Source organism: Varanus komodoensis, unplaced genomic scaffold (genome assembly GCF_004798865.1).
Source record: "Varanus komodoensis strain SLA01 unplaced genomic scaffold, ASM479886v1 scaffold12, whole genome shotgun sequence".
Taxonomy (NCBI): Eukaryota; Metazoa; Chordata; class Lepidosauria; order Squamata; family Varanidae; genus Varanus; species Varanus komodoensis.
Window position 1 is genome coordinate 9,931,061 of NW_025335349.1, and position 25,651 is coordinate 9,956,711.

At 38.0% G+C, this 25,651-nt stretch overlaps 1 protein-coding gene across 4 annotated transcripts in view; it reads right to left on the minus strand.

Moving 5' to 3' along the window:
• The window catches only part of LOC123019102 (pleckstrin homology domain interacting protein), a 108,674-nt gene continuing 83,023 nt past the window's right edge, over positions 1-25,651 (minus strand). For 2 of the 4 annotated variants that reach the window (XM_044421634.1, XM_044421638.1), the window contains 14 exons: positions 24,146-24,228; positions 23,316-23,427; positions 23,034-23,146; positions 19,446-19,601; positions 18,888-19,008; positions 17,529-17,654; positions 15,199-15,271; positions 14,617-14,667; positions 14,081-14,230; positions 13,543-13,695; positions 12,688-12,851; positions 11,803-12,068; positions 9,437-9,598; positions 1-6,904 (listed from right to left, as the gene is read on the minus strand). In XM_044421634.1, coding sequence (XP_044277569.1) covers positions 6,255-6,904; positions 9,437-9,598; positions 11,803-12,068; positions 12,688-12,851; positions 13,543-13,695; positions 14,081-14,230; positions 14,617-14,667; positions 15,199-15,271; positions 17,529-17,654; positions 18,888-19,008; positions 19,446-19,601; positions 23,034-23,146; positions 23,316-23,427; positions 24,146-24,228 — 2,380 coding nt within the window. In that variant the 3' untranslated portion in view covers positions 1-6,254. The remainder of the gene's footprint in view (positions 6,905-9,436; positions 9,599-11,802; positions 12,069-12,687; positions 12,852-13,542; positions 13,696-14,080; positions 14,231-14,616; positions 14,668-15,198; positions 15,272-17,528; positions 17,655-18,887; positions 19,009-19,445; positions 19,602-23,033; positions 23,147-23,315; positions 23,428-24,145; positions 24,229-25,651) is intronic. The other 2 variants (XM_044421637.1, XM_044421636.1) reach the window with 2 other exon arrangements.

Sequence of the window (25,651 nt, forward strand, 5' to 3'; positions counted from 1 at the left end):
CACATAGCTTAGAAAAACGAGTTTTCTATTTATTTAAAAATAGGTTTGTAGTTACTACATTGCAGTGACAGTAATTCTTACACATACATTCTAGTTTGTATAAAAGGATTCCAAGTATTATTCATCAAAACCCACATAGGTGTTTCACATAACAATAAAAGTTTCAATCAATATTTACAAAAAGAAAGGGCACTGTTCATCCAGGTGAGACTGCACTTCATAACATGATAAAGCAGATTTCTAAGAGAAATTAAACTTGATTTAACCAAAAATTATTGTAAAACTGTATGTCATGTTTGGGATTTACATCATACTGTACAAACCCCCCCAAAAAACATAGTTTTAAAATGTGTCAGTTTCAAAGATAAGATGTTCCAAACAATTTCCGTAAATTGCTCTACATTATACATCTCAACATTTTAAGTGGCAGGAATTTAAGAATTTACTCAAGAACCTTTCAGATACTTGCAGTGTTGTGGTCCAAAAATGTAACGTTCAATTGTGTGTCAACAGCCTAGACATTTTAAATGTGTGACTTGATACATACACCATGTAAAATGCTTTCTGTATAAGGCTACCAATTTACTATTTTATCTTTTAAGGTGAATTTTTAGCCATTTTTATGCACGTAAAAATGATTTCTGAGTTCCTGATGCAATTATTTGCATTTTTAAAAACATCCCAGTATTGAGCATTTGCTTATTTGTATACCAAAAAAAGTGATTACTTGCATTTAATTAGACATAAATGGCTCCTAAATTATTTACATTTGGGGCTTGGCCTTTTTAACAGCATAGCTAATGCTACTGCTGCCATCAAAATGCTGTCTCTTCTATTTGTTTTTAAAAACCCAAAAATCTATAATGGGTTGTATCCAATGGTATCTGTCCACTAGTGCAAAAACTCTTCTGTAGTGGAAACTGTTGTCAACTATGTGTTACAGGCAAAGTCAACATTTGAGTTATGCTTGCACAACCAAAACCGCTAATGATCCAACACCTGTGCTAAGAAGTTCTATACTAATGTTATGTTGGATGTCACCCAATAAATGTAACCTTCCTGAAACAGAGGGTACCTTCTATTCCAAAATGTTCTATTCTGAACAGGAAAAAGTATGAGAGCTATCTAAGCAATTTTTTTGCTTCACAATTTTTCCAATAGTAATCAAAAATCTTGATTAAAATACAAATTATGTAAAGTTAACACATTAAAAATGCAATACCAAATTTTGTTATATTAGAAATAATTTCCAGACTTGGCCACTATATATGAAATGTACACCGTTTTTTAAAAAGTATAAACATACATGTACATTATTTACAGCAGAAACTAAACAGCCCTTTTATCAGATGAATGCTTAGGTCCAACTATATGAAGTGCAAGATTAAGACATACATCAGAGTGTACAGTAGAAGCCTGATCCAGTCAGTCCCTTACATACACTGTGAGGCATGCAGCTGTCACACAAGAGCAGTTCTCCACTTGTGGAAGGACTGCTGATGGGGAGAGAGAAATTCGGGGCATCAAACTCCTGCATGCACTGCTCTTCAAAGCACAACCTGGATTGTGCCCGAACCCTTCATTAGATAGAACACTAAGGAAAATAATGAGCTCGTTTCAAAGCTGAGGATGCATGTTCTTCAGCACATTGGAATCTGCTCTCTTCACAGAAACAAGTATTCAAGAGCTGCATGGGCATGGAGCTCTGGCTGGGGTTTATAACTATGATAAGTAACAAGACATACTAAAGCTTGTGATACGGAAAGTCCACATTGTTACATTTTCCCAGTTTGCACTATCTAACAACCCTTGGTTAACAAACCATAGGTTGTGAACATAGGAGCAAGCGGACATGCTAGCACTGACCACTTGCCTACTCTACTGGTTTGGCTAAATAACAAAGAAATGTCCCATTTCTGGGTTGTTTGCCGTGATCCGGAAAACTAGTCAAGTTTTAACCCATTATTTCTTAGAGGGTTAAAACTCTGGGTTATTTCTCCCACAAGAAGCCAGAGTACTAGTTCAGGTGTCATGGCAACCCAGAAATGGCTAATTTCTGGGTTGCTAAGCCAAGCAGAAGTAGATGAATGGTTGGGAGCTAGCATATTTTCTTGCTCCTGAATGCTTGCAAACAATCCACAGTTAACCAACCATGGGTTATTTAATCATCCAAACCAGGTCTTTGTATTGGAACACAGCACATGACATATCTACTTAAAATACATATATGTGCCCATTTATTTTTAAAGAATAAGTACTTCATGCTGCATGAGTTCTTTTTAAACAGTATATTACAAAGATTCATCCAAAGTAATACTAACTTAACAACTGAATGATCACTCATTGACAGTATGGTACAAATAATGTGCAAGTTTACCTCATAACGGTCTAATCACTATAGGAAGACAGATCTTGTAAAGCTGCATCACCACTCATAGCACAATGAAGATCATTGGTTCAATACCCAATATTTTACTAATGTCATTCAAACTTAATTCCTGGGAAACCATCAAAAACAAAACCTGCTAACCAATGCTTTATCAAACAAGAAATGGGAGGATTGCTATTACTGAAGTGAGAAACAAATTCTTTCCTAGATAACATGGAATGCTCTGCTATTAAGATACCAAAGTGTACTAACCATTGGTTAATATTGTATTAATTTAACAAACATTATGGAACTAATGGACCACCCTGTATCAGAAGACCACATTTGACATTTGTTCTCATTACTGCCAAGTTTCCAAGATAACAGCTTGTGTGAGCAGCCATAATTACCAACAGATATGGCATTTAAGTGGTATTTCGCATGTAAATATGCCATAAAATTACATTTTGTTTGAAATAGCATTATCCAGAACACATTTCATTATAGTTATTTTTCCATCACAACATTCCTGAACCAGTGTTTATTGCTCATATTAAAATGTGCTAGGTAAAAAGCTCTTTTCTGTTTTGGTACAGTAAGAATTTTGCAAATCAGTCAAATCCAACTATGGACAGTAATTTAAGTCAAGCCAATGGAACCTGAATCACTTATTCAGAAAATCTAGCACAGCAACAGTTTTATAAGCCAATTTACAAAAATGAATTATTGAAAAAATAGTAAGGTCAACATAATTCTTAGAACCAGTACAGATTATTCATGGGAGGGGAAATACACTTGTTTGCTGCAAATAAAACGCTTGATTTTTGCAGTTTGAAATGTGTAATTTTCAGACACTATGATCGTTAGGTGTACTATTCCATTCTCCAACATTACATAACACATATTGGTTGTATATAAGTATATACATAAACATGCCAAGTGAGACACAGTTTTAAATGGAGTAGCTACAGCAATAAAGTTTCATGATTGCTTTGATTTTTTTATATATTACAATGCAGATAATCAGGAAATCAGACATCTGAAATCGACTGCCTCCTTAAACAGTGAAAAGTTTAGGTATAAGATAATGTATTTATTGTGAAATCTGAAACAACTGTTACTTTACATAGTCCCTCTTCATGGTTTCAAGTTTAATGCCTGGAATATGAGTATGTATGTGTTCTGTTTAAGAAACTCATTTTAAAAAACATTATGGCATGTCATGTACTATTTTTAAATACTAATGAAAATAGATCTGCAGAGGGGACTTGTGCCAGTAGCATTCTGAAGACTGCCTTGTATTTCACAATTTGGTGAAATTGTGGGCCCATCTGCACAACCCAACAGCTTACCATGGGTAAATTTAGCTATAAGGGCTGTGGTGTGTGCTAGCTGCTCTTCTGAATATGCATACTGTGGCTGGGAATTGCCATGGCTTGTTGTAGTATAACCACATAACCCTAAAACAAGACAGTGGACTTAGCCCTCAAATAACACCCATGACCTAGGCTTGGCTGACACAACAAGCCACACCAAGACCCATCTGGTGCTTTTACATTCATAATGCACACTGCAGTGCCCAACCTCATAGTGGGCTGTTGTCTCACTGGGATCAAGTCACTAGCTGAATATTTTAAACAAAGTTATACAAAATAGTTCAGCTTTCTTAAAAATGCTAAATTACATTTTTAAAAACATAGGAATGGGCAACTGCAGTTAAGCAATCAACCAAAGTAAAATCTTCCATGCCCCACATATCCTAAAGTGGGTTTATGGTGATGATTACCTTCTACTAAGAGTTAGTAATTTTATGCTTATGACTATTTGTAATAAAAAAGCAGAAATGCATTTTAAGAACCAGTTGTCATGACTGAACTTTTGCGATGTTCGCGATGAGTGTTAGCCTTACCCCTCAAATGCCTAATAGTGTGAGCAAGTTATCTGTCTTGTTCGTATATCTGAATTGTGTGCACAGAAGGGTGTTACAAAGCCAGCTCCTATGGCTGAATCTACCTGCACCTCTCAAAATTGGACTGGAAACCCTGCATTTAGCACCATACAGAAGTTCAGTACCACAATCTTTGGTACAACCAATAATCTATTCGGAGGGGTAGAAAAATTAATTCAGCTCCTTCTCTCACCTACCACTGGTGGACGCATGGAAGGTCGCCCTTCAACTGCACTGGTTAAGTTGACAGCATCAACTTTCTTTTGGACAGGTAGGCAAGCACAGATGCAGTGCACTGCCGCACACCACCACAGGCCAGGGTGCTTAAAATCAACTCCGTTTTGCACATCTTGTTTCCCCCATATATGTTAAAACGTGGTTACATTTTTGTACCATGCAACTGTCTTAATATGTATTTTGTCTTTAAAACTGAAGTATACTTTTAAACAATAAAAATGTATTAAAGTTTGTTTTAAAGGTATAAAATAAGTAAATGTACCATAAACAAATAAATAACTGGTTTTTCCCATAGCAGTACATACAGCAATACATTCCCCTAAGTCATATAGTTATCATTTACAATAGACAACTTAAGTCTTACTAAAGATGCACAAAATAATAGAATACAAGGCACAATCATAAAGTGGGATTTTCCTTTAGGATGTATATTGACTTATGTCAGCTTGATAAGTATACTGTAAAAAGTGCAGAAAAACAATGTGCAATGAGAATACTGTATAAAACATGATTGCATAAAAAGTGATTTGGCCTTTTTATCTTTAATAATTGAAAATAACCAATCTTCCCCTTAAAATTAAAGTATGACATTTTAAAATTCTTAATATTTTAGTACTATCTAAAAAATCTGAAAAAATTATACCTGGGTAACATTGAATATATTTATGTGCTTGTGTACATACTTGATATAGATATACACATACACTTCTTTTGAAATGTTAGTCAGTTTAACATAGTTCACAGAAACAATAAATCAATCTGACCATAACGTAAACATCAGAATCTCACACTTTTCCTGCAGTTTCCTTGAACTCTTTAACTCAATTATAAATTTTGTCTAAATTTAAATCAAAGGAATCCACCAGTGCATTAACTGTTTTTACTATGAAGTACAAGTAGAGATAACTTTTTAGAACAATGTATATTTTGAACATGGAGTCATAAGCATAATTGAAAACTGTATGCTGCACTGACACTCAAAACTTTTCCACTGCACCGATTCTCAGTCTTTGGCACAATAAACAGATTTGATTGATACAAGAATGAGGGTCTGAAAAATTAGACTTATTAGTCAAACTTTTTCCAATGTGGATATATTTATATAGGTATATAGATATATATAACTATATATTGTGATTTCTCTCTCTGGCAGAACCTAGATAAAACAACCTGCACTACATTTGTTTGTACAAAGCTGTGTGCCCAATCACTATTGAATCAAATGTTATCATTAGCAAAGTTTGGTAATCCTGTGTTTGTCCTCAATGGCAGTCCCTGCCATACTCTGCTAAGAGCCTGAAAAACACAGTTACTAAAACTCTATACAAAGGTACTGTACCTTGCTCATTCAAAAATAGGAGTTCTGTTTTCAGTCCGTTACATTAAAAATTCTATTATTTTAATCAAATAGAGGTTACGTACTGTTCAAAATTACAGTAAGTTTTCTGCAAATCAAGAATGTCATTTATACAATCTTTGATACCAACTGAACAAAATGAATTGAAATGCATAACCTACTCGAAGGGCAATAAATAGCAAACTTTTAAAATACATACTTCTTTCAAAGAAATGTTCAGTTTTTGCTATCCTTTTCCAAATCAGAACATATTCTCATTTGTAAATAGCAGCAGAAAGCAGATATCCTTAGTTCTACTAATTCATCAGTTGTACCTTATTTATTAGCATTTTTAAATGCTAAAGTTACCAACCAATCAGATTAGCCTTTGCTTTTTCAGTCAACTTTCGGACTCTGCCTCTGCTAGATGTCCCAAAAGTCAAAGAGGTGTCTTCAAACAACAGCTGTCTTTGTTCCTCCTCTGAGTCATCTTCATTGTAAAAGGCAGTCCTCCTACCCTGGTTTCTAGTTCTCATGTGAGGTTCAGAATCTTTAAACTCCTCAGGTTCCTCTTCAGTGGGTCCATCTGACTTTTTCCTCCTGCTTCTTGTCTGAATCTTAGGGTCTGCAGAAAATGTATCCTCCAATTCTGGCTGTTGTGTTGGTGGCTTTCTTTTAGCCTTTCTGCCTCCACGCCCTTTTCTCTGTAACAAGTCTTCCTTCACATTATTTTCAGAAAGAGAGTTGCATGCAGTAGAAACAGATGCTTCCTCTGTTTTTAAGTCTTTAGCAGGTTGGATTGTACTCTGCCCTGAATTCTTTTGCTGAGCAATTAACAGGTTTTTTGGTTTCCTCCCTCTTTTCTTGTGCACCACTTCACAGCTACTGTTGTTAGTCTCAATCTTGGGTTTCCTCCCAGGACCCCTCTTAAACACAGGCTTTGAAGATTGTCCCCCATGTCCATTAACTTGGATGCTTCCTGATGCCAAAACCATGGAATTATTCTTGCAATCTGCTACAAAGACAGGGTAACATCAGCCATTTTCTTTGCATGAACAGTATGACACCATTACAGGCTCAGTTATATTTAAAATTTTAGTTAAATTTTAAATATAACTGGCTCAGTTATATTTACAGGCTCAGTTATATTTAAAATTTAACGTTTGTGTGGGTGAGGATTTCCTTCTCCTAAGTATTCAACTAAGTATGTCATTCTGGAAAACCTCAGTTATAGGTCATAGGATGACCTCATTTCACACTTGCACCAATCAGACACCAACATGTCGGGAAGCCATATAAAATTCGACTAGACAGACTCGACATGCTAAAAGTGGGACCAATTTCTCATATTTTTAATGTGTTACTTCCCAGACAGCTGGCATATTCAACTTGCCCACCCAACTCATTTTTTCATACCAAGGATACCACAAGATGCTCATTCAAAGCACAAACATCCCCTTCCTGCTTCCCTGAGCTGCCTAGCAGGACTAGGAAAAAGGTGCCTCAGTGGTGGACACAGGTAACTGTGGTATCACCAAGAAAAGCTAAGTCAGCCAAAGTGGGCAAATCAGCTGAGCAACAGAAAGGCAAAACAGCTTCATAGCAAAGAGCCTTCCATGGCCATTATGTTACACAAGAAGGAAACAAGTGGCACTCTTCCTCTAGCATGTATTTCTGGGTGCTATCTTGTTAGTCAGATGGGCAAAGATGCATCATTTAGTCTTGATACATATGTGGTTCTTAAGGAAGAAGACACTGACTTCAATCTATCTTTAAGCACTGCACCAGTTTCCAGTAAATCTGAAAGGAAGGCCTGGAAACTGCTTTGCAGGGGAAGGAGGATACTTTCACTTCTGAAAAAGCCACCAAGATGAGGGTCCTTGCTATGCTATATGAACCCTATTTTCTCCCAAGAGTACTATAAATCACGCACTTGTTCTGATTTCTTAGACTGTATTGTTAATTTTAACAACACAGGGAAGCTTATGGTTATTCCTTCCCTGTGCCAAAACAGTGTGAGAAGCCTGAGACCATGCTGAGGCAAGGAAGAGGCAGAGCATAAATTTCCCACCTAAGGCAGGGCTTCTTATTACAGTGGCAGTGGGAGAAGAAGCAGTTTTGTTATGGCTCCTATGCCACCACGGTAGTCTAAGAACCTGTACACAATGTGGTAAAGCAGAAAAAATCCAGTTTGGAGACCAACTGGATATCCAGCGAGGTGCAATACAAATCTTTATAACAGTTGTTCAGTTTCTTTCTGAATGTCTCTACCGCGGGTGAGTTCATGACCTCTCTAGGTAACTGGTTCCACTGTCACATTGCTCTGACAGTGAGGAAACTTTTCCTGATATCTAGCCTGAACCTGGGTTCTCACAATTTGATTATTCTGTGTCCTACAAAGATCTTGACCTTCCTCTTTGTGACAGCCTTTGAGGTACGTATGGAATGACATCACGTCCTCCCTCAGTCTTCTCTTCTTGAGGCTGAACACAGTTCTCTCAGTCTCTCCTCATAGGCGTGTTTCCAAACCCTGGATTGTTTTTGTTGGCAAGGGTCTGGACCCTTTCTAAGTTTTCTGCATCTTTCTTAAATCTTGGTGCCCAGAACTGGACACAGTATTCCAGATGAGGGTTACGTTTAGCTCTCTGTGCTAACAAATTACATTTAAATACATTTGCATTGCTATGAAATTCTTAATATAGGCACCATTAAATAGTAAATAAAGTGGAGAGCTGCTTAATAGGTGGCTATTTGAAATTGTCACAGATTAAATTTGCCGTTTGATCAAAAGTTGTTCCTAGAAAACAGTGAACTAGAGTTTCAGTTGACAGACCAATCAGTTTAAGCAGGCAGTTCTAAGTACACACTGACCGCAGTTCACACAGTGCAGTAAACCACCCTATGCTGTTTCCTTATCCTGTGATTTTTTTTGCCTAAACTTGACTGTCAGATGATCATGTGGTTACACAGCCAGCAGTATCACTGCCCATTGCTGCCTCCCAGCCTCATCTCACATCCTTTAAGCCCCCATGAGTGAAAGCCCCATCCTTTTCCTAGTCTTGTCTACATGCCACACAGCAGCCTTCTGCAGCTGCTCTTACTGGAGGACTCTATGGTCTTTCATACCAACAATGGTAAAATGGCAATCTTGGGTCCAGAGGTTCAGTGAAACTGTAGTGAAGTATGGAAACCTTAGAACAGATCATAAAACAGCAGTGGAACCAGTTGCCTAGAGAGGTTGTGGGCTCTAGAGACATTCAAGGCAAAACTGGACAGCCATCTGAGTGGGATGGTGTAAATTGTGTCCTGCAACAGCAGGGGGTTGGACCCAATGGCCTTCATGGCCCCTTCCAACTCTACTATTCTATGAGTGTATGATAAATTCTCTCCATGGTTTCAAAAAACTAATTCTACCACGTAGGAACTCCAGAACTGGTTCCAGATGACACAACAGACCCACAACAGTAAGATTTCACTACAGCTTCTCATGTTGTATGAACCCACCCATCTCATAAATCATCATGTAAAATTAAAAGAATAAACTTACTTGGTGGGCTAACAGTGGCTGATTTTAGTTTGCGTTTAATTTGTTTATCTTTCTCCACATTTTCTCTTGCTGTATTATTCCTCGTGTTGTGAGTGTAGTTGGTTGGATTAGGGACTGACAGCATATTCTGATTCTTGGAATGTTTGGTGGAATTCTCTAGCACTGTGGAGACAAAATTATGAGAACTTTTCCTCTAGACAGAAGAATCCATTTATCAAGATTTTCTACAAATACGTATCTATCTACTTAACAAGTAAGTACTTTCAGTTAACTAGTATCATGAATGCATTTCAATGAAAAATTATGAGGGGATCCATTTAAGATATTTTCAGTTCTCACCTCCCTCATCCCCTACATTTTTCTAGAGCTTCACAATATTCATAATTCTTGATCTATACAATTTACATAATAATATATGCATGTTTGTTCTTTTTTAACTTCATATGGGTCACTATGCTTCATAGAAGTAATGTATGTGTTCTGGGCAGCTTATAATAAATGCAACTCCAATGGGTGAGTTCACATGACTTGGCAATCCAGCCTGTAAATAAACTGGATGATTCAGGCTCAGTATGGGTTGCCTTCCACTCCTTCCTACTTGGTCCTCCTGTGGGTATCCCCAGGAAACTCCACAGTAGGATCTCTCTTTTCTCCCTGCATTGCCTGGTAGCCTAATTGCCACATCTTTTTTCCTCCTTTTAACCTTTTTTCAGTGATTGCAAAAAACAAAAGCAATCTCCAAAACAACCTCACTTCAAATTGTTCGGGTGACACATTAGAGCAGCTGTCACTCATTTGCCACCCTTTCTGTTTTCCACTAATGTTTCTTTTGATTTCCAGAGGTGTGCAGGTACACAACCCTAACTATCCCAAATGTGCACCCATGCCTCATCAATGCCATGGGATGATGCCTCCAGTTGAAATACAAGAGGCACCATCCATGTACACTGACAAAGCAGGGCTTCAAATAGGTCAATCTGTTGCTTTGTTTATCATTTGTCAGTTGTCAAATGGTGAGCTGTCAAGCAAGAAGTGAAGCCATGAGATCTCTGCCAGGGAAAGGAGGTGGTATGTATATCATCCCTCCCAGTAAGATCCTCTAACTTTTGTTTGTTTATACCTGACTGTTCTCAGTGTCCTCCACCTGAGTGGCAAACCACAGACAGCTGCCCAAATGTGTAACCTGGACACATTCAAGGGTCTGTCACTGGGAAATGTAGATTCTAGTCCCCACTCAACCATGAAGCTGAATGGGTGACTTTTAACCAGTCATGGACTCTCAGCCAGACCTTCCTCATATGTTGTTGCAGGGATAAAATGGGAAGGTAGAAGAAACTTGTAAACCACCCCGGATTCCTTGCAAGATGAACAAGGGCACAATATAAATATAAGATAACTATTGCAAAAGGACATGTGATCAAAAGGGAGACTAAGCCATTGGCCAACTTCCAATAATTGGTGGGAAGAGAAGTGACCTCTTCCCACTCCTCACATATGCCAGGTGTGCAGTAGGTGATCTGCCTAGCATTCAGGCAGTGTGATGCTACCCATGTTATCTAATCTAGGTGACACGCACAGCAAAGAATGGGTCTTAAACCAACCCAGGATGGTACCACAAGCTATGGGTTCTGGCTTGGTTTTGAAGTCACTTTGCCCGCTTCAGATGACACAGGAAGCCACACACAACACAGATAAATCATTTTTAGGTAAATCACACTGTGTGCATCCAGCACATGTGGAGGGGGGGAAAGAAGTTATTGAACAACTAAATTCATTCCAAAGTGCCACTGTCCTAGAGAAGCTCAGCAAGAACCGCTCACTCATTGATTCCCTGTATCCACCACAGAATCAGTCACTTGAGTTTGAATAGAAAAAAAACAGTCCAACGGGTACAACAATCCCTACTACAAGCCATAGGGTGACAAGGTAACTTCAGGCCAATTAACATGCTACATTCTGAGTCTGCAGAACACAATGATCCACTGTGAATCCATCCACCCATGTTGTGCAAACCCAGTCAGTGACACAAGAACAAAACAAATGAGCTCTATAAAACCCTTTTCAACTTGCAAAAACAAAGCAAGAGAGAAAGGAAACCAGTTTATACTTTAAAATATAGAATACGTTATACACCAGAATGGAGCCCATATTTGAAGATCAAATTCTTTTAAAGGCCTGGGTGAATTAAAAAAAAAACTTCTCTAGGTATCAAAAGAATGAAAGGCAACACCCGGAAAAGGTTGCCAGCACTGAGAATACCCTCCTTCTGGCATTTGGACACCACATGCCAGAAGGGACTGTTTCACAATGGAATCCATGATATTACAGATTTAGAAGATGAAAAGGTAATTAGCAAGTTTACACACCTGTTTTCCCTGATACAACAGTGCCACTAGGCTTCACAGTTAAAGGCTTTCCTCCTGAAGAAGTGGAAGGCTGTTCATTAACAGCCATTTCTGTTACTGCTCTAGTACTCCTAGTTCGGACTAAAGTCACGGAATCAACTGCTTTTCCATTCATCTGGGCAGCTATGTTTCTCAAGGATGTTGAACGTGCAGGTACAGAGGTTGAAAGTGCAGCAGGGGTTTCAGCTTTCATCTGTGGTTTTATTAATCTTCTTTTCCTATCCGGACTATAAACAAGTGACAGGTCAAACAACTGCTATTTTATGCAACAAAATATAAACAATATTCCCTGATCATTTCACCAATGAGCTACTCTGGTTGAAGTGCATGCATGCATAGTCCTATCAGTCTCTCACTTCCTCTTGCTTCTCTCAGTGCCACCCCAGAAACTCAAAATGCTTGTTTTAATCTTTAGTGGCCTGAATGGCATAGGTCCTGGATATTCAAAGGGCTGCATGCTTCTGGAACTAACATGAAATTGTATTAAAATTGTCAGTGCAGGTTTCTCTTACAGGTTTCATAAATTGAGGTCATAAATTGACAAAGAGGTCATAAATGGTCAGTGCAGGTTTCAGTTACAGTAGGATGAGCATCTTTGGCTAGTCAACTGACTCACAGCAGAATAATATTTCAACTGCTGCGAGAGGGGAAGAACCCCAAAACTCAGGGGTCAAGTAGCACCTTGGGCAACTGGACAATAAGAAAGGGACCTAAACCTGGGCTTTTCTGCAAGGAACCAAGATGGCAAACCATTTTTATGTAACATACAATATTAATAAAAGGAACTATTAAGAACTGTCATGCCAACGTAAATATATCTGACATACGCAAAAGAACATATCATACCTTGATGCAGCACTGCTAGAAAGAGAGCTGCTTCTACTTCTTTTATTCCTTCTTTTTTTAATGGTGCTTCTTTTATGAAAGCGTAAAGCAGATTTGTAATCTGATAAAATGGAACTAATGTGTTCCTCAAAGAAGGCAGACAGGCGCAGGCTCATACTGTAAATCTATTAAAATATTAAAGTATTAATATGACAGTAAATCCAGTTATTTCACAAACTTAATTTGTGCTAGAGTCAGTGCATATATAAAGCAAGACTGATCTGTATTTTGGGCATCCAAAGAAAGGCACTCCCTGCTGGCCTCAAAACATGCAGACCGCCAAGTCTGCTATCAAAATATACTTTCCCTTTTAGTAAGAAGGGGAAACTTAGGCACTTCCAGGATTCTCAGATGATGGCAGTGCCTTGCTCCTCCCCTCCCCACCCCCTGGAATTGAACCCGGTCATGCTGGTTTTGAGGATGGTCTTCCATCTTTGGAGCCCAGCTGGTACAGAAAGAACTGCAGCAAGTGCAGGGGCACAGAAAGGGAAGCCAAGGATACAATCCCAACACCAATCTTGAAAGGCATTTCTGAGGTTAGAGGTCTGGGACTGTAACCTCTGCCAGACAATGTTGGGAGGCTATGAAATTGTACCATTACTGCAAGTTTACTCTAATTATATGTTTCTTGGCTGTTTACAAATAATTCTTTCAAGTAAAAGCACTAACTAGGCTCATTAAAATGCTTCACAATTTAAAACTTCAGATGAGTTTTGATCTCCATATTGAGATCAAGTATGCATGTAACATTCCCAGGAATGAGCATAACCTTAATTATCATATGAGTATATTTAAATGTAAAAACTGAAACCATACTCGTGATCTTTTGCATGGTGTATAAACTTTGGAGTTGCTGAATATAAGTCTGACATCTTTACATAACTCCATTGGTGATTCATAATTTCCTGCTTCTAATGTTTCTCGAACTGTAGCAAAATCCATTGGTGTATCAATTATGTCTCTGTAATCCTTAAAAAAAAGAAACAGAAATGCTAAAAATGAATTTCAACAATCTAAGATTAAACTATTTATTGCAAAAGTAATAATTTGTGTAAAAAGCAAGACTTTGTAAAACCACAGATCTTTATTCAAACTGTCCTTTAAGCCCAGGAACAATATCCCCTTTCTGGGAAGGAAAACTAATAATGTATTACAAATCATTTAGACATATTGACAAATGAACAGCTTAATTAGCAGAATATATAAAATCCCAAATACATTCATACCTATAGGGAAAAGAGGAATAACTTGTTGAAACTGAATATTTTTGTAATTTACTTAAGGAAATATGGCAGCTATTTCGCTCATCTAAGGTGAAAGTGGAAAGAGTAACATATTCCAATACCCTACTCACTGGATATTCAAGAAGATCCACTGGCTGGCGAAAAGGCTCAGAATCTTCACACTGAAAAATCAGATTCAACAGCTCCTGGCATTGTCTCTTCCATGCCTGAGTATCATAAGACTGACCTCTATTCCGCAGCCTCCGCTTTGGCTGATGATCCTAGAATGGCAAAATTGTATACAGTTGATTAAATAAATAGCCTTGCTTACAAAATAAAGAGAAAATGGAAAAAGTATCCCTTTAACTATGATTAAATAAGTAGTTGCCCCTGTGCACCAGAAACAGAAAATTAATTTTTGTTTGGGTCTATGTTGCCTCATGAAGTGAAAACATCTCTTTGGCACTACATTTCCTGGTGGCATCTGCAGGTTCCAGCCCACCATTCAGGAACTCACGACAGTAGCAATTATTACTTTTAACACTTATTAAAGCAACCATCAATACTATTAAATATTAATATATACACTATCTGAGCAAGCTTAGGAAAAATGCTTGTTGCATAATTGCACATAATCAAAGAAAAAAATCAAGTAAAACAAAATTACCTTCCTCTTCCTAGTTGATGTGCCAGGCATATTAATGTCTTTCTCTTCTTCCTTTGAGCAATAAACATGCATCATATGATGTACATATATTAAGTATTTGACAAATAGCTTTCACAGAACCCCGTATTTATTCACTTTCCTGTTTATTGAGAACCTGCAACCCTGACATTCTTTTTACACGTTGCTCTGCGAAGATCAAGTGTCATACTCAAAAGAGCTACATGCAGCACCCACTGCTTGCTACTATTGCTGCTTCTCTTGCCTTTATCACTCTGAGCAAAAGTATAACTGATGCAATCTATCCAGGACAGGCTCGTTTTAGACATCTTTTGATGGAGCCTGTATGCATTTCCAGCTGCAAGACATACAGCTAGCACTGCCAAGGTCAGGACAGGCATGCTTCAACTGTGCTTACACCAGTTTTATCTACCTGTTTCCCCTCTCCTGTACCTTCTGTTCTGAATTATAAGTATTTGTGTTTTATTTTAACTGTTTGAAGCTCTTTGGGAAACCAACACTGGGCTGAAAAGCAGAACTGTTATATAATGTTCAAGAATTAAAAACCTTAACATTTTAACTTACCTCCTCTGAGTCCGACAAGACTTTTTTCTTCATGGCATTATACAATGGAATTATGTCATAGCAAGTCTGATCTCTGTTCAATAGAAACACAATGTGTTAAGGAGCTGCTTATTCACATTAGCAGTCATGCTGAGCTATACAGTTATTCTGCATATCCCAGTGTAATTCAGAACTAAAAGTTCTATATATTGCATGTGTATTTGGTAGCTGTTAAAATGTACCTTTACCTGTCTTGAAAAGTAATTAATTTTTTTTTGTCCTCCAAACATGTACAAGAAAATTCCTACTTGATTCCCTTAGCCAACTCTACCCAGCAAAGGGCAAACCCACTCCTCAAACACTACATGTGCAAGTTTCACTCCTAATACAAATAAGGTCCCTGTTTCTGTATGGCCTACCAGTTACTCTTCCTACTGCTCTACTATACTTTATTCAAGTCTTATTACATTATAAATCTAAAGTGTTATTTAGGTCGTGTGCATGCACTGTACTAAGGTCGCCATGCAGGCATGAGCTGCTGCCCAGTTCAATAGGAGCTCAAGCTGTTAGTGAGGATGAGATTCTTGTAGACTCTCAGCATGCCCAAGCAGGAGACCAAGGTCAGGGAATGTCTAAGATAGAGGGGGAGGTGTGGAAGTTTGGTCTGAGGACCCATAGGAATGAAGAGTCAGGAAAAGAGGATGGGGGCTGAAAGTTTCGGCTAGTGGGAACCCAGTCTACCTATCCACAGGGCGGAGGTACAGTTGGAGGCTGGTCATGTTTCAAAGCAGGGGAGTGGGAATAGAGAACTCAGTAGTTTGTTGGACGAAGAAGTCCCTCCTCCTGAAGAAGAGGTGCCAGCAACGGTAGGAGGTTCCATTGGGTGAAAAACAAGAAAAATGCAGATAGATGATCATGGTTTCACAGTGCCCTGCCTTCTGGAGTGAGATACCAAAGAGGTCATAAAAATGTAAGGGAATGATTGATGGTAAAAAGGGCTCAATGTTTTACTCTGGGTTACTCAGAGGCATGTAATACTGATGTCTGTTGGGAAAAGGAGTTCCAAAGCAGCATGTTTACTCAGGAGGAGGACTCCAGCTCATGAAAATTTGTTCTCAAGACCTAAAACATTGAAGAATATAATTTTTTCCTAATGATCAAACAACAAGGGTCAATTATTTAAGGTTCTAACAGAGAGACACAAGAGGGTCAAAAATATAAATAAATCTCTGTCAAGAATATCAGAATAAGGCTGGAGGCAGTTGTTTTGACACCAGAAATGTAGGTCACGATTACCATGTTCAAGTAATGGAATGTTTTCTGCTATTATGTTTTTCTGTTACTAATCACTGCAAAAAGTTAAATGTATAAATTCATTATGCGTGACAACTGGTCTCAATTGGAGATGGGCTCACTCTCTATTAAGTGTGCACCTACAATAAAGACGTGTTTTTTCATAGGTAAAATTACTTGCTGATGTTGCCTGTCTCTCTCATGGTCAGACAACAATCAAGAAGAATATATATATATATTTGTGTGTGTGGTAGGTGGCAGTCATCAACAACAACAAAAGTAAAAAAGTTAAGGTTGCTACCTGGAACTATGCTAAATGGAGTGGGGACAGATCAATAATATTTTCTTGCTGACTATACTAGGCACAACTCTAAAGTAGTGAGATACTAACCAAATTTGTTAATGGAGTGATTAATAATCATTACATAATAATCATGGTGCTATGTCATACAAAAATGAATGAAGTACTATTTTATTCTTAGTCTAATTCAAGTGATTATCCGTTAGTTTAGTTTATTTACATTTTTTCAGTAGAACCATATTCTTTCTCTTTTTACTAAACATGTTTAGCACACAGGATTCTATAAAGTACAAGGGATTAATATCTATACAAGAAATAATAATCTTGTCATAGCAAATTACCATCTCCATGCTATGCCACAAACAATAAATATCAATTAAGTAAACAAACCAGCAAACTTAAGTGCTGCTTTGCTCAGAAAACAAATATTAGTCTCCAAGCAGGATTTCAGAAATAAATCTTATTCACATTTCAATACATAAATGCACTATCTCAGTTTGTTTGCAATTAAAGAGCTCCTGAAGCATATCCCATAGAAATTCCACCTCCTTGTAACAAAACAAAAAGACTTTTATCTTATACACAACAGAATTGGAGTACTTACTTCCAGATGTATGGGAAATACTGAAAAACTGAATTCACTCTGTAAATATGAAGCCTATATACTATAGATAAAAACATGTGACTAATTCTCCCTCTAAAACCAAAATTAAACTATTACCAGAATATGTACTTCTGGAACAATTGTTTAGCTTACTTCATGAAGTGCAGCAGAAGATCTGTGACAAACTTGGCTGATTTAACAATGGGACTTCCTGGTTCATTGAATGTCCGTGTATTATATTCTATATACCGAACTTCCCACATAAGTGAAGAAAGTCGCCTTTGAAATAGAAAAAAACATGAAAACTGAAAGTCTTTTTGTAACTTCAACACTTCCCAAAATAAAACAAAAAGGGGAGAGACAAACTGTAAATGTGTAGGTTTTTTTAATGTCATCCCAAGTTCAAACATAACTGTAATTCCTGCTCTTTCTGTAATCCCCATAATGTTCTGCAGGCTCTTGAGGGCTCTCTTGCTTTTAGTACTACTGGAAGTCCCCAAGTTATGAACAACCCATACTTATGAACTGTCATAAAGCTTGTTAATTTTTAAAAATTGCTGCATAAAATGGTCATCACCATAGAGGGAGGGAGTGGAAGCAAAAGGGGAGAGAGGGAAGCCTCCAAAGCATGCCTTCTTGCCTGCCCATCTGGCATTTCCTTGCTGAGAAGAGGAAGCACTGGTGAGTTTTGGGGGGGGGGATGTTTGTGGTTTTCAACTTTCAAGGGGTCCTGTGCTCCTAACCCTTGCAAATGTGAAGGACTGGTCCAACGTATTTACAAATATGAGTTAATGACTAATTTCCATTTTCTCAGGAATAGAACTTGTTCATAACCCAGGGACTGCCTGTACTTTGTATTTTCCATGGAAAGCCTTGGTACTGGCAGCAGGTGCTAGGGCTGAGCTCCAATGATCCATTCAGGGCTTTAAAAACCATCAGCAGTACTTTGAGCTGTTCTCCAAAATAAATTGGAAGCCAGCAGACCCATCTCAGCCTGAGAGTTAAATTTTCTGTGTATAAAGTATCTGTAAACAACTGGGTCATCACTGCATTTATGGACCAACTGATGTTTATGACAATTATTCAAAAGTAATTCTGTGTAGAGCACATTGCAATTATTCAGATCTGATGTAATTAAGGCATATGTCACCCTGGCCAGAACTAAAATTTAAGCAGTTGCAAATGGAGCAGCAGCTTTACGTCAAATAGTGGCTCAATGATATTTGAAGCATGAAATTATAGAAAAAACATGGAATTACAAAAATCAAGATAAGTCGTCCATAAGGTATTTACAAGTCCTTTTAGAAAATCTCTTCAAAGCCAGAGAAACCTAAGGTAGAGTAGAGCATTTCACAAGAACATACCAGTATGCCATCTCAGTACATATAACAGTAGCTGTTACATGCTGTGCTCAGGTAAAAGCAAGGCTGCCCAAAAATTATGTCATGAAATCATAAACAAGAATAGCAATGTTTAAAAAAATACTCTGAATAAATTAGACTTAGAACAAACCTGTAAAACCTATTTTCCAGTCTTTGCTTAATTGTACTGAGATCAGTAGGATATGCAACAACAGTGCAGTACATTGGATAAGCTTGGAAATCCACAGGTGCCACAAAAGCAGAAGCAATATCTAAACATAAAGCAAATACGTTATTACTACATTAGAGAAATGCATTTTAAAGGTGTACAACTAACTTGAAGGGATAATGGTGTACAACTAACTAGTAGATAATGTTGGATTCTACTTCTCTAAACCTTCTAATATTAAGCAGAATTGGCATACAACTTACTGACTAAATACCATTTGCATTTAATGATTAACACATAGAAAATCATTTTCTGCGAAACCATTTCAAGATTGCAATTTTCCTGCATAGAAATCATCACTATATAGGAGCACAGTCACAGATGAAGTGCCCCAGTAACAACTTGGATGTCAATGAGTGTTTTAAGAAGACGCTAAATACAAAAAGCCAAATTAAATATTTGCAACAACTGAAGGCCATCTAAATAGATACTCACAGAGCATCAATATGTATGACACTATTCTTTCATATCAAGCATTACCTAGAGTCATCAGCTGGTTTATCCCTGAAATTATTCTTTCACATTCATCATCACGAGTCCTGGAACCCCACTCTCCATCCAGAGGTTTGTATATCAATGCTCTGCTTTCAACATTAGTTAAAGGAACACTAGTTCCAAGTTCCTCAGGAAACACAGCTGAAATAAAACATAAAATGACATAATAACTGATATAATTATCCTTTTGACTTTAGCAACTTCATATCAAAAAACACAATGGTGTGGATTAACAATCTATAGCTCATTATTATTTTAAGAACAATCAACTGATAATGATTATAAAAAACGTGCATTTCATCTATATACAGCATGTGAGATATATATAGTCCCTATAAAAATCACTTGGGTGGGTGAGAGAGGCAAGCCAAGTAGGGATAGTGATGAATGCCTATGTAGGTCAAGGTGTGATCCTTTGCCTTAAGAAGGCCATGTTTATACCTCTGCTGAAAACACTCTCCCTAAATCCCACTATAATGGACAATTTCCAACCACTCCCCTGATATTATGTAAGGTGAAGGATGATCTGTAATGACTTTTCAGCTCCAGAAGTTCTGGATGATGAATTATCTTAAAGCATCTCAATCTGGCATCAGGCTCTAGCTATGTCAGGACTTATATGCGTCCCTGATGGTTCTGTAAGAATTCTCAGCAGCTTTCCATAGCATCAACCATAGTATTCTTCTGGAGCATCTCTCTAGGACTGGGTTTGGAGGTGCTGCTTCACGGTGATTTGGAGGGGTGAGTTCAGAAAAAGGCACTAGGAGATTCCTGTCTGATGCCATAGACACTGGCCTGTGATGACCCTCAGGGTTCCAGCTTATCCTCCGAGCAATATAACATATAGCTGAAACCATTGCTGAAGACACGTAACTCTATCTTTTCTTTCCATCTAAATCCGAGGAAGACATACATGTCTGATGTCAATAATGGACTTGATGAGGGTGAACAAATTGAAGTATTATTCCAAGAAGACAGAGATGATCCTGGTTAGTTGCAGGAAGATCAGGAAATAAAGATTTCACCTGTGTTGGATGGGGTTTCACTCCTGTGAAGCTTCAGGTTTGCAATTTGGGTTTACTGTGAGACTGAGGTCTGTACATGGGAAGTCAGGTTCTAGCAGTGGCTAAGAGTGCATTTAGCAGAGCTGAAGCTTTTATGTCACATGCACCTGCTCTTAGAGATGACTGTCCACAGTCATGCAATTCTTAAGTCACACACCATTTGGACTCTTGTAACGTGTACTAAATATGGCTGCCTTTGAAACAGATTCCAGTGATTCTTCGTACTGTTGACCAGGCAGGTTACAAGAAGCATGTGATTCATTTGTTAAAACATGGTCTGTTTCCAGGCACAATTTAATGTGCTAATTATGATGGATAAACCCTTATACAGCTTGGAGATCAGGCTAACTGAAATATCTCCTTCTGTCATATGAAACTGCATGATTTTTACAAGCTCTGTGGAAGGCCCTTCTCTCTTTCCTGGTGTCACTGGAAGGATGCCTGCTAGAACAAAAAAGGCTGTTTGGTGGCCAATCTCAAGCTCTAGAACTCCCTGACAAGGGTTCTCTCTCTACATTGCTTCTGCCAGCAAACAAAGTTGTTTTTATTCAGACCAAACCTCTCTATTCAGTAAGCTGCTGCTGAAATGATGTTTAACTTCTTGGAGGTTCATTTCTTTGACTGCTGTGCTTTTAGTTGCATTATTATGGATTTATTTTTGTGTAACATTTTAATTAAGATTTGTTTTTAACCTGTTATTTTAGTGTTGGCACCTTGAAAGGCAATTTTGGTGGAAAGGCAAGATAGAAATGAAATAAATGCTTTATATAAATGTGTGAGGGTGTGTGTACTGCATTACTCAGCATCTTCTATTAATATGCAAAACAACTTATCCTTTCTTGTGACAAACTAACTAGGTTTTTGTTTTGCTTTCCTTTGATTTTTTTAAAGTAAGAAATGAAATAGCCCATCTATATGGGGCAGGATCTAAAAGCTATATGATTTAAGCTATAACATTTTAGATCTCTAATTAATAAAACCTCTTGATTCCAGGGAGAAATGTACATGTAAAGAAATCCATTTCCACATCATACAAGCATAATGTCAAATAGTCTTCCAACCAGTCAGAAATTAAGTATTTAGAATTCCTAGAAAGAGCTTCAGTGTACTCCTATTCAGTTAGAGCACTGTCTGTTCACCTTATTATTCCACTGCCTCTTAATCCCATTATTGGACTATTTATTTACAGCTAAAGCATATAAATTTCAAATAGCAGCAACTATATTAATTACATACATTTTGCTACTATGAAGGGTACAATTTATGGAAATGAGCTGCCAAGGGGTACACAAGTGAAAAAGGATTGGGAACCACTGAGTTAGAGAAATCCTTAATAGCCAGGATTGAAGAATAATATTAAGAGGGCAAGAACCTGAACTGGAGAAGAGAATGTAATTATCTCCTAACATGAGAACAGGATTAAATTTAAACCACTCTTCCAAAAAGTTTGATGCACTTGTTTTTTTTTTTCTGTAGTCACAACAATTCCAGCATGTATGGCCAAAGCTGCTTAGCACATAAATGCAGAACCTATTTCATGTAACAAGGCATTTATTAGTACATTTTCATGGTTCTGCTTGCCACACAGTTCATGGTGAGTGTTCAGCCTTTCCTCCAATTCTGAAGCTTCAGAGGTGGGGAGGGATCATCCTGGCAGTTGTGTGGCAATTTCTGCCCATCCTCCATCTCCAAGACTGGGAAGACAGCAGAATGTTCTTTGGTTGCTTTGTTGCTAGAGTGGCACAACATGCATTGCCTCAGAATAACCAAACTAGAAATCCACCAGCTTTTCTTTCAGGGAAAGCCGGCTCAGTGTTTTACAAATATCCAAGCCAAGGTTGGACATCCCCAGTTTTTGACCTGGCTAGCAAGGCCAGTCAGAAATTGTAGGTGTCTTCTTAGGAGTTTGGCTCCTCTCAGAATTTCAGTACTTTAAATTATGCTAACATAACATGCAAAAACCTGGCTTTATACAGGAATAGATGAAATCTTATTTTGCTTTCCAAGTGCTGCTGTCTCCATGCAACTGCATTTCAATCAGTCACTTACCTTAATACATGATTTGGAACTGAGTTTTCATCCTTCTACTTTAAAGACTACCACCCAGGAACAGCAGCAATCAGCTTAGCACACTTAATATGTTAATTTCTAAATTCAATTAATTTATTTGTCCAAATCTGTTGATCTGCAGAGCATAGCTTTAATAAAGTTGTTATGGGGGATTGCACAACATTGTTACTCTGAAGTCAGCAACGCATCTTAGAGAGATGCAGTGGAAGGGCAAACCTGGTAATCCTTGCAAAATATTTGCCTCCTGCAAAATGAAATCCAGCATTTCAATGCTAAAACTGAAATTTCTCTTCAAACAAAATTCAATGTTTGATTTGCTCAACAAACTTGCAATTTAATGACAGTTTTCTTAATATAATTTTAAAAATCAGAGATTGCTTTTTTCCCTTCTTTTACAGCATAATCAGCTTAACTTCTTTACAGTTCATCACATACGTACATAGTAAGTTCTGTCTCCTTTCTGTACATCTAGGGGAAAGTAGACACATACCATTGTTTGGTATAGGCTCCATATCCCAAGGACTCATTTTCTCAGTGTCTCCATTGTCCCAACTTCAAGAAAAAAAGACAAACAAATGGTTTTTAGCACCATTGCTTACCTGAATATTTCCCCCAAATTTTAGGGGGATACAGATACAAAAGAATAAAGCTTACCAGATACTGACTAGGCATATTTAACATGAATGAGATGGTAACAACATGTATAAGCAAAGTTACTAACCAGACATTGTAGCACTGAAACAAGCTGTCGGGATAATCAGGCTGAAGGGGCTCCTGGCTTTCTATTGTTCCAAACCACCAGGCGTCATCAATTACTGATCTAAATCGATCACCTGAACAAGAATACCAAATTACATCATTCAACAGTGGTATTTCATAAATGTTGTCAACATTTTTAGTTGTAACTTTTGCCAACTGCTGAACACAAGAAAAAAAAACCCCAAACAATTTAACATTCCACTGAGGTGATGTCTTTCCTCAGACATGATCAGCTATGGGACTCAAATGATTGTACAGTAGCTTTGTTATATGTATTTGAAACTGTCAATGTTCAACTGTGGTGTGAACTGCACTTTTGAAGGATAAAATATGACTAAGCTTAGATTCTAAACTTATGAATATCAACAACCCAGTACTCCTAAGAAAAAGTTAACACTGAAATGTGGCAACTTGAGTTAATGAAAATTCCCACAAAACCATTATCCAAGTAGCAAGGATTTTGACCCATGCTGCTTTTTTATTTTAAACAAAATTGAAACAGGATAAATGTTTACATTAAATAAATAATGTCAGTGCACATTTTTAAGATATGATCTAAATAAGAACCAACAGATTCCATATATTGGCTGTGCCATTATTAGCCAAATTTATAGCCAAGTTCCTAGTTAAAATGTTAAATGTTTATATTTACAAGTCATACACTGTATTTTGAAGTTAGTACAAATACAGAAAGGAATGTGAAGGTTTCAAAAAGTGTCTCCTTTGTCATAATTACAATTCAGTTCTATTTAAATCAAAATCTGAAATCACTGGGTATTCTAAGGCACCCACCTATGTTCCATCGCCTGTGTTTTGCATCATCAAACTGCTGCCTTAGAACTAGAAAATCTATAACATCTGGCATGTCATGATACCTAAAAATAAGCAAATTAAATTAATATGAGATAAATGTTTGCTGTTTCATAGCCAAATATATTTCAGAACATATACGTTACAAGTGAGAAAAAGGCAGGTTGCTTACCTGTAACTGTCATTCTTCAAGTGGTCATCCGTGCATTCACACTAATGGGCTTGATGTCCACGCACGCACTCTACGCGCGTGGCTGGTGTCCCACTCCAGGAGATCTTCAGGACTGCGACATGGTCCAAAGCCTCGACCTTTGTCCGCCACTACCAGCTAGATGTCCATGCCAGAGAGGACTGCACCTTTGGAAGGGCGGTCCTCTCCTCAATCCTGCGGTGACAATAGTCCCTCCTCCGGGAAGGGAAGCATGCTAGTCACCCATTGGTGTGTTTGCACGGAGACCACAAAGAAGAAAGGCAGGTTGCTTACCTGTAACTGTTGTTCTTCGAGTGGTCATCCGTGCATTCACACAACCCGCCCTCCGCCCCGCTGGCTATTGTCAGCTTCCACCTCATATGGGCTGGGGCAGGGCGAGGTCACTGTTTCCTCCACAGGACACCTAGGATCCCTCGCATGCTTGGGACAGCGTGGTCTTCAGGCACTCAGGGACTGGGCAGGAGCTGCCTCCTATATACTGGGGCCCGGCTCCTACCCACTCCATGGCACTGAGCTTTGGAAGTTTTCTCTGATCGAGGCCTCATGCTGCGTGTCAAGCCCATTAGTGTGTTTGCACGGAGACTATGAAGAAGAACTGGAAGAACTATTTCATTGTTTTTCAATAAAGAAACAAACTGAAGGGAGCTGCTTTGAGACAGACTCAAGATGAACAGAAAAGCTGAAAAATGGGAGGTGGGTACCAATCGGAAGAAAAAATATATTTGATTCTTAGCTGCCCACTGCTTCTCCTCTACAATGTCCTACAGCCACTGTTTCCTCCACCAGAGTTCCCTCTCCAAGGGTACTGAGTGGAGGGCAGCAGGGTGTAGGAAGAAGTGAAAAGTACCTGTTGCTTTTCCTTTCCAAACTGCACCTTCCCTCATTGTTTTTATTTAACCTCAACCTTGTTTGCAAGACCTACTGCTTATTTCATTTGCCTGAAAATAGGTGTTTTCAGTTAATTTTTAAAAAGTTTTCTACAGGACATTTTATATTATGGATGGAACTCAGGGTTGTACAGACTTGCAACACAATTTTTCTTTCCTTTCCTCCACTGCAGAACCCCTCCTCTCCAAATCTGTTCTAGTGGATTCCCCATTGAATAAAACCCAATGAATTTTGATACAGCTCTTTTTAAACAGCATACAAATAGTGTAGCCCATTATACAAAGCAAACAAGGTGTAAAAGTGACTTTAAAAACTAGTACTTTTAATCCACATTCAAGTGATAAAAACCATTACATTTAAATCTACAGCAATCCTGCTACAAGACTGCA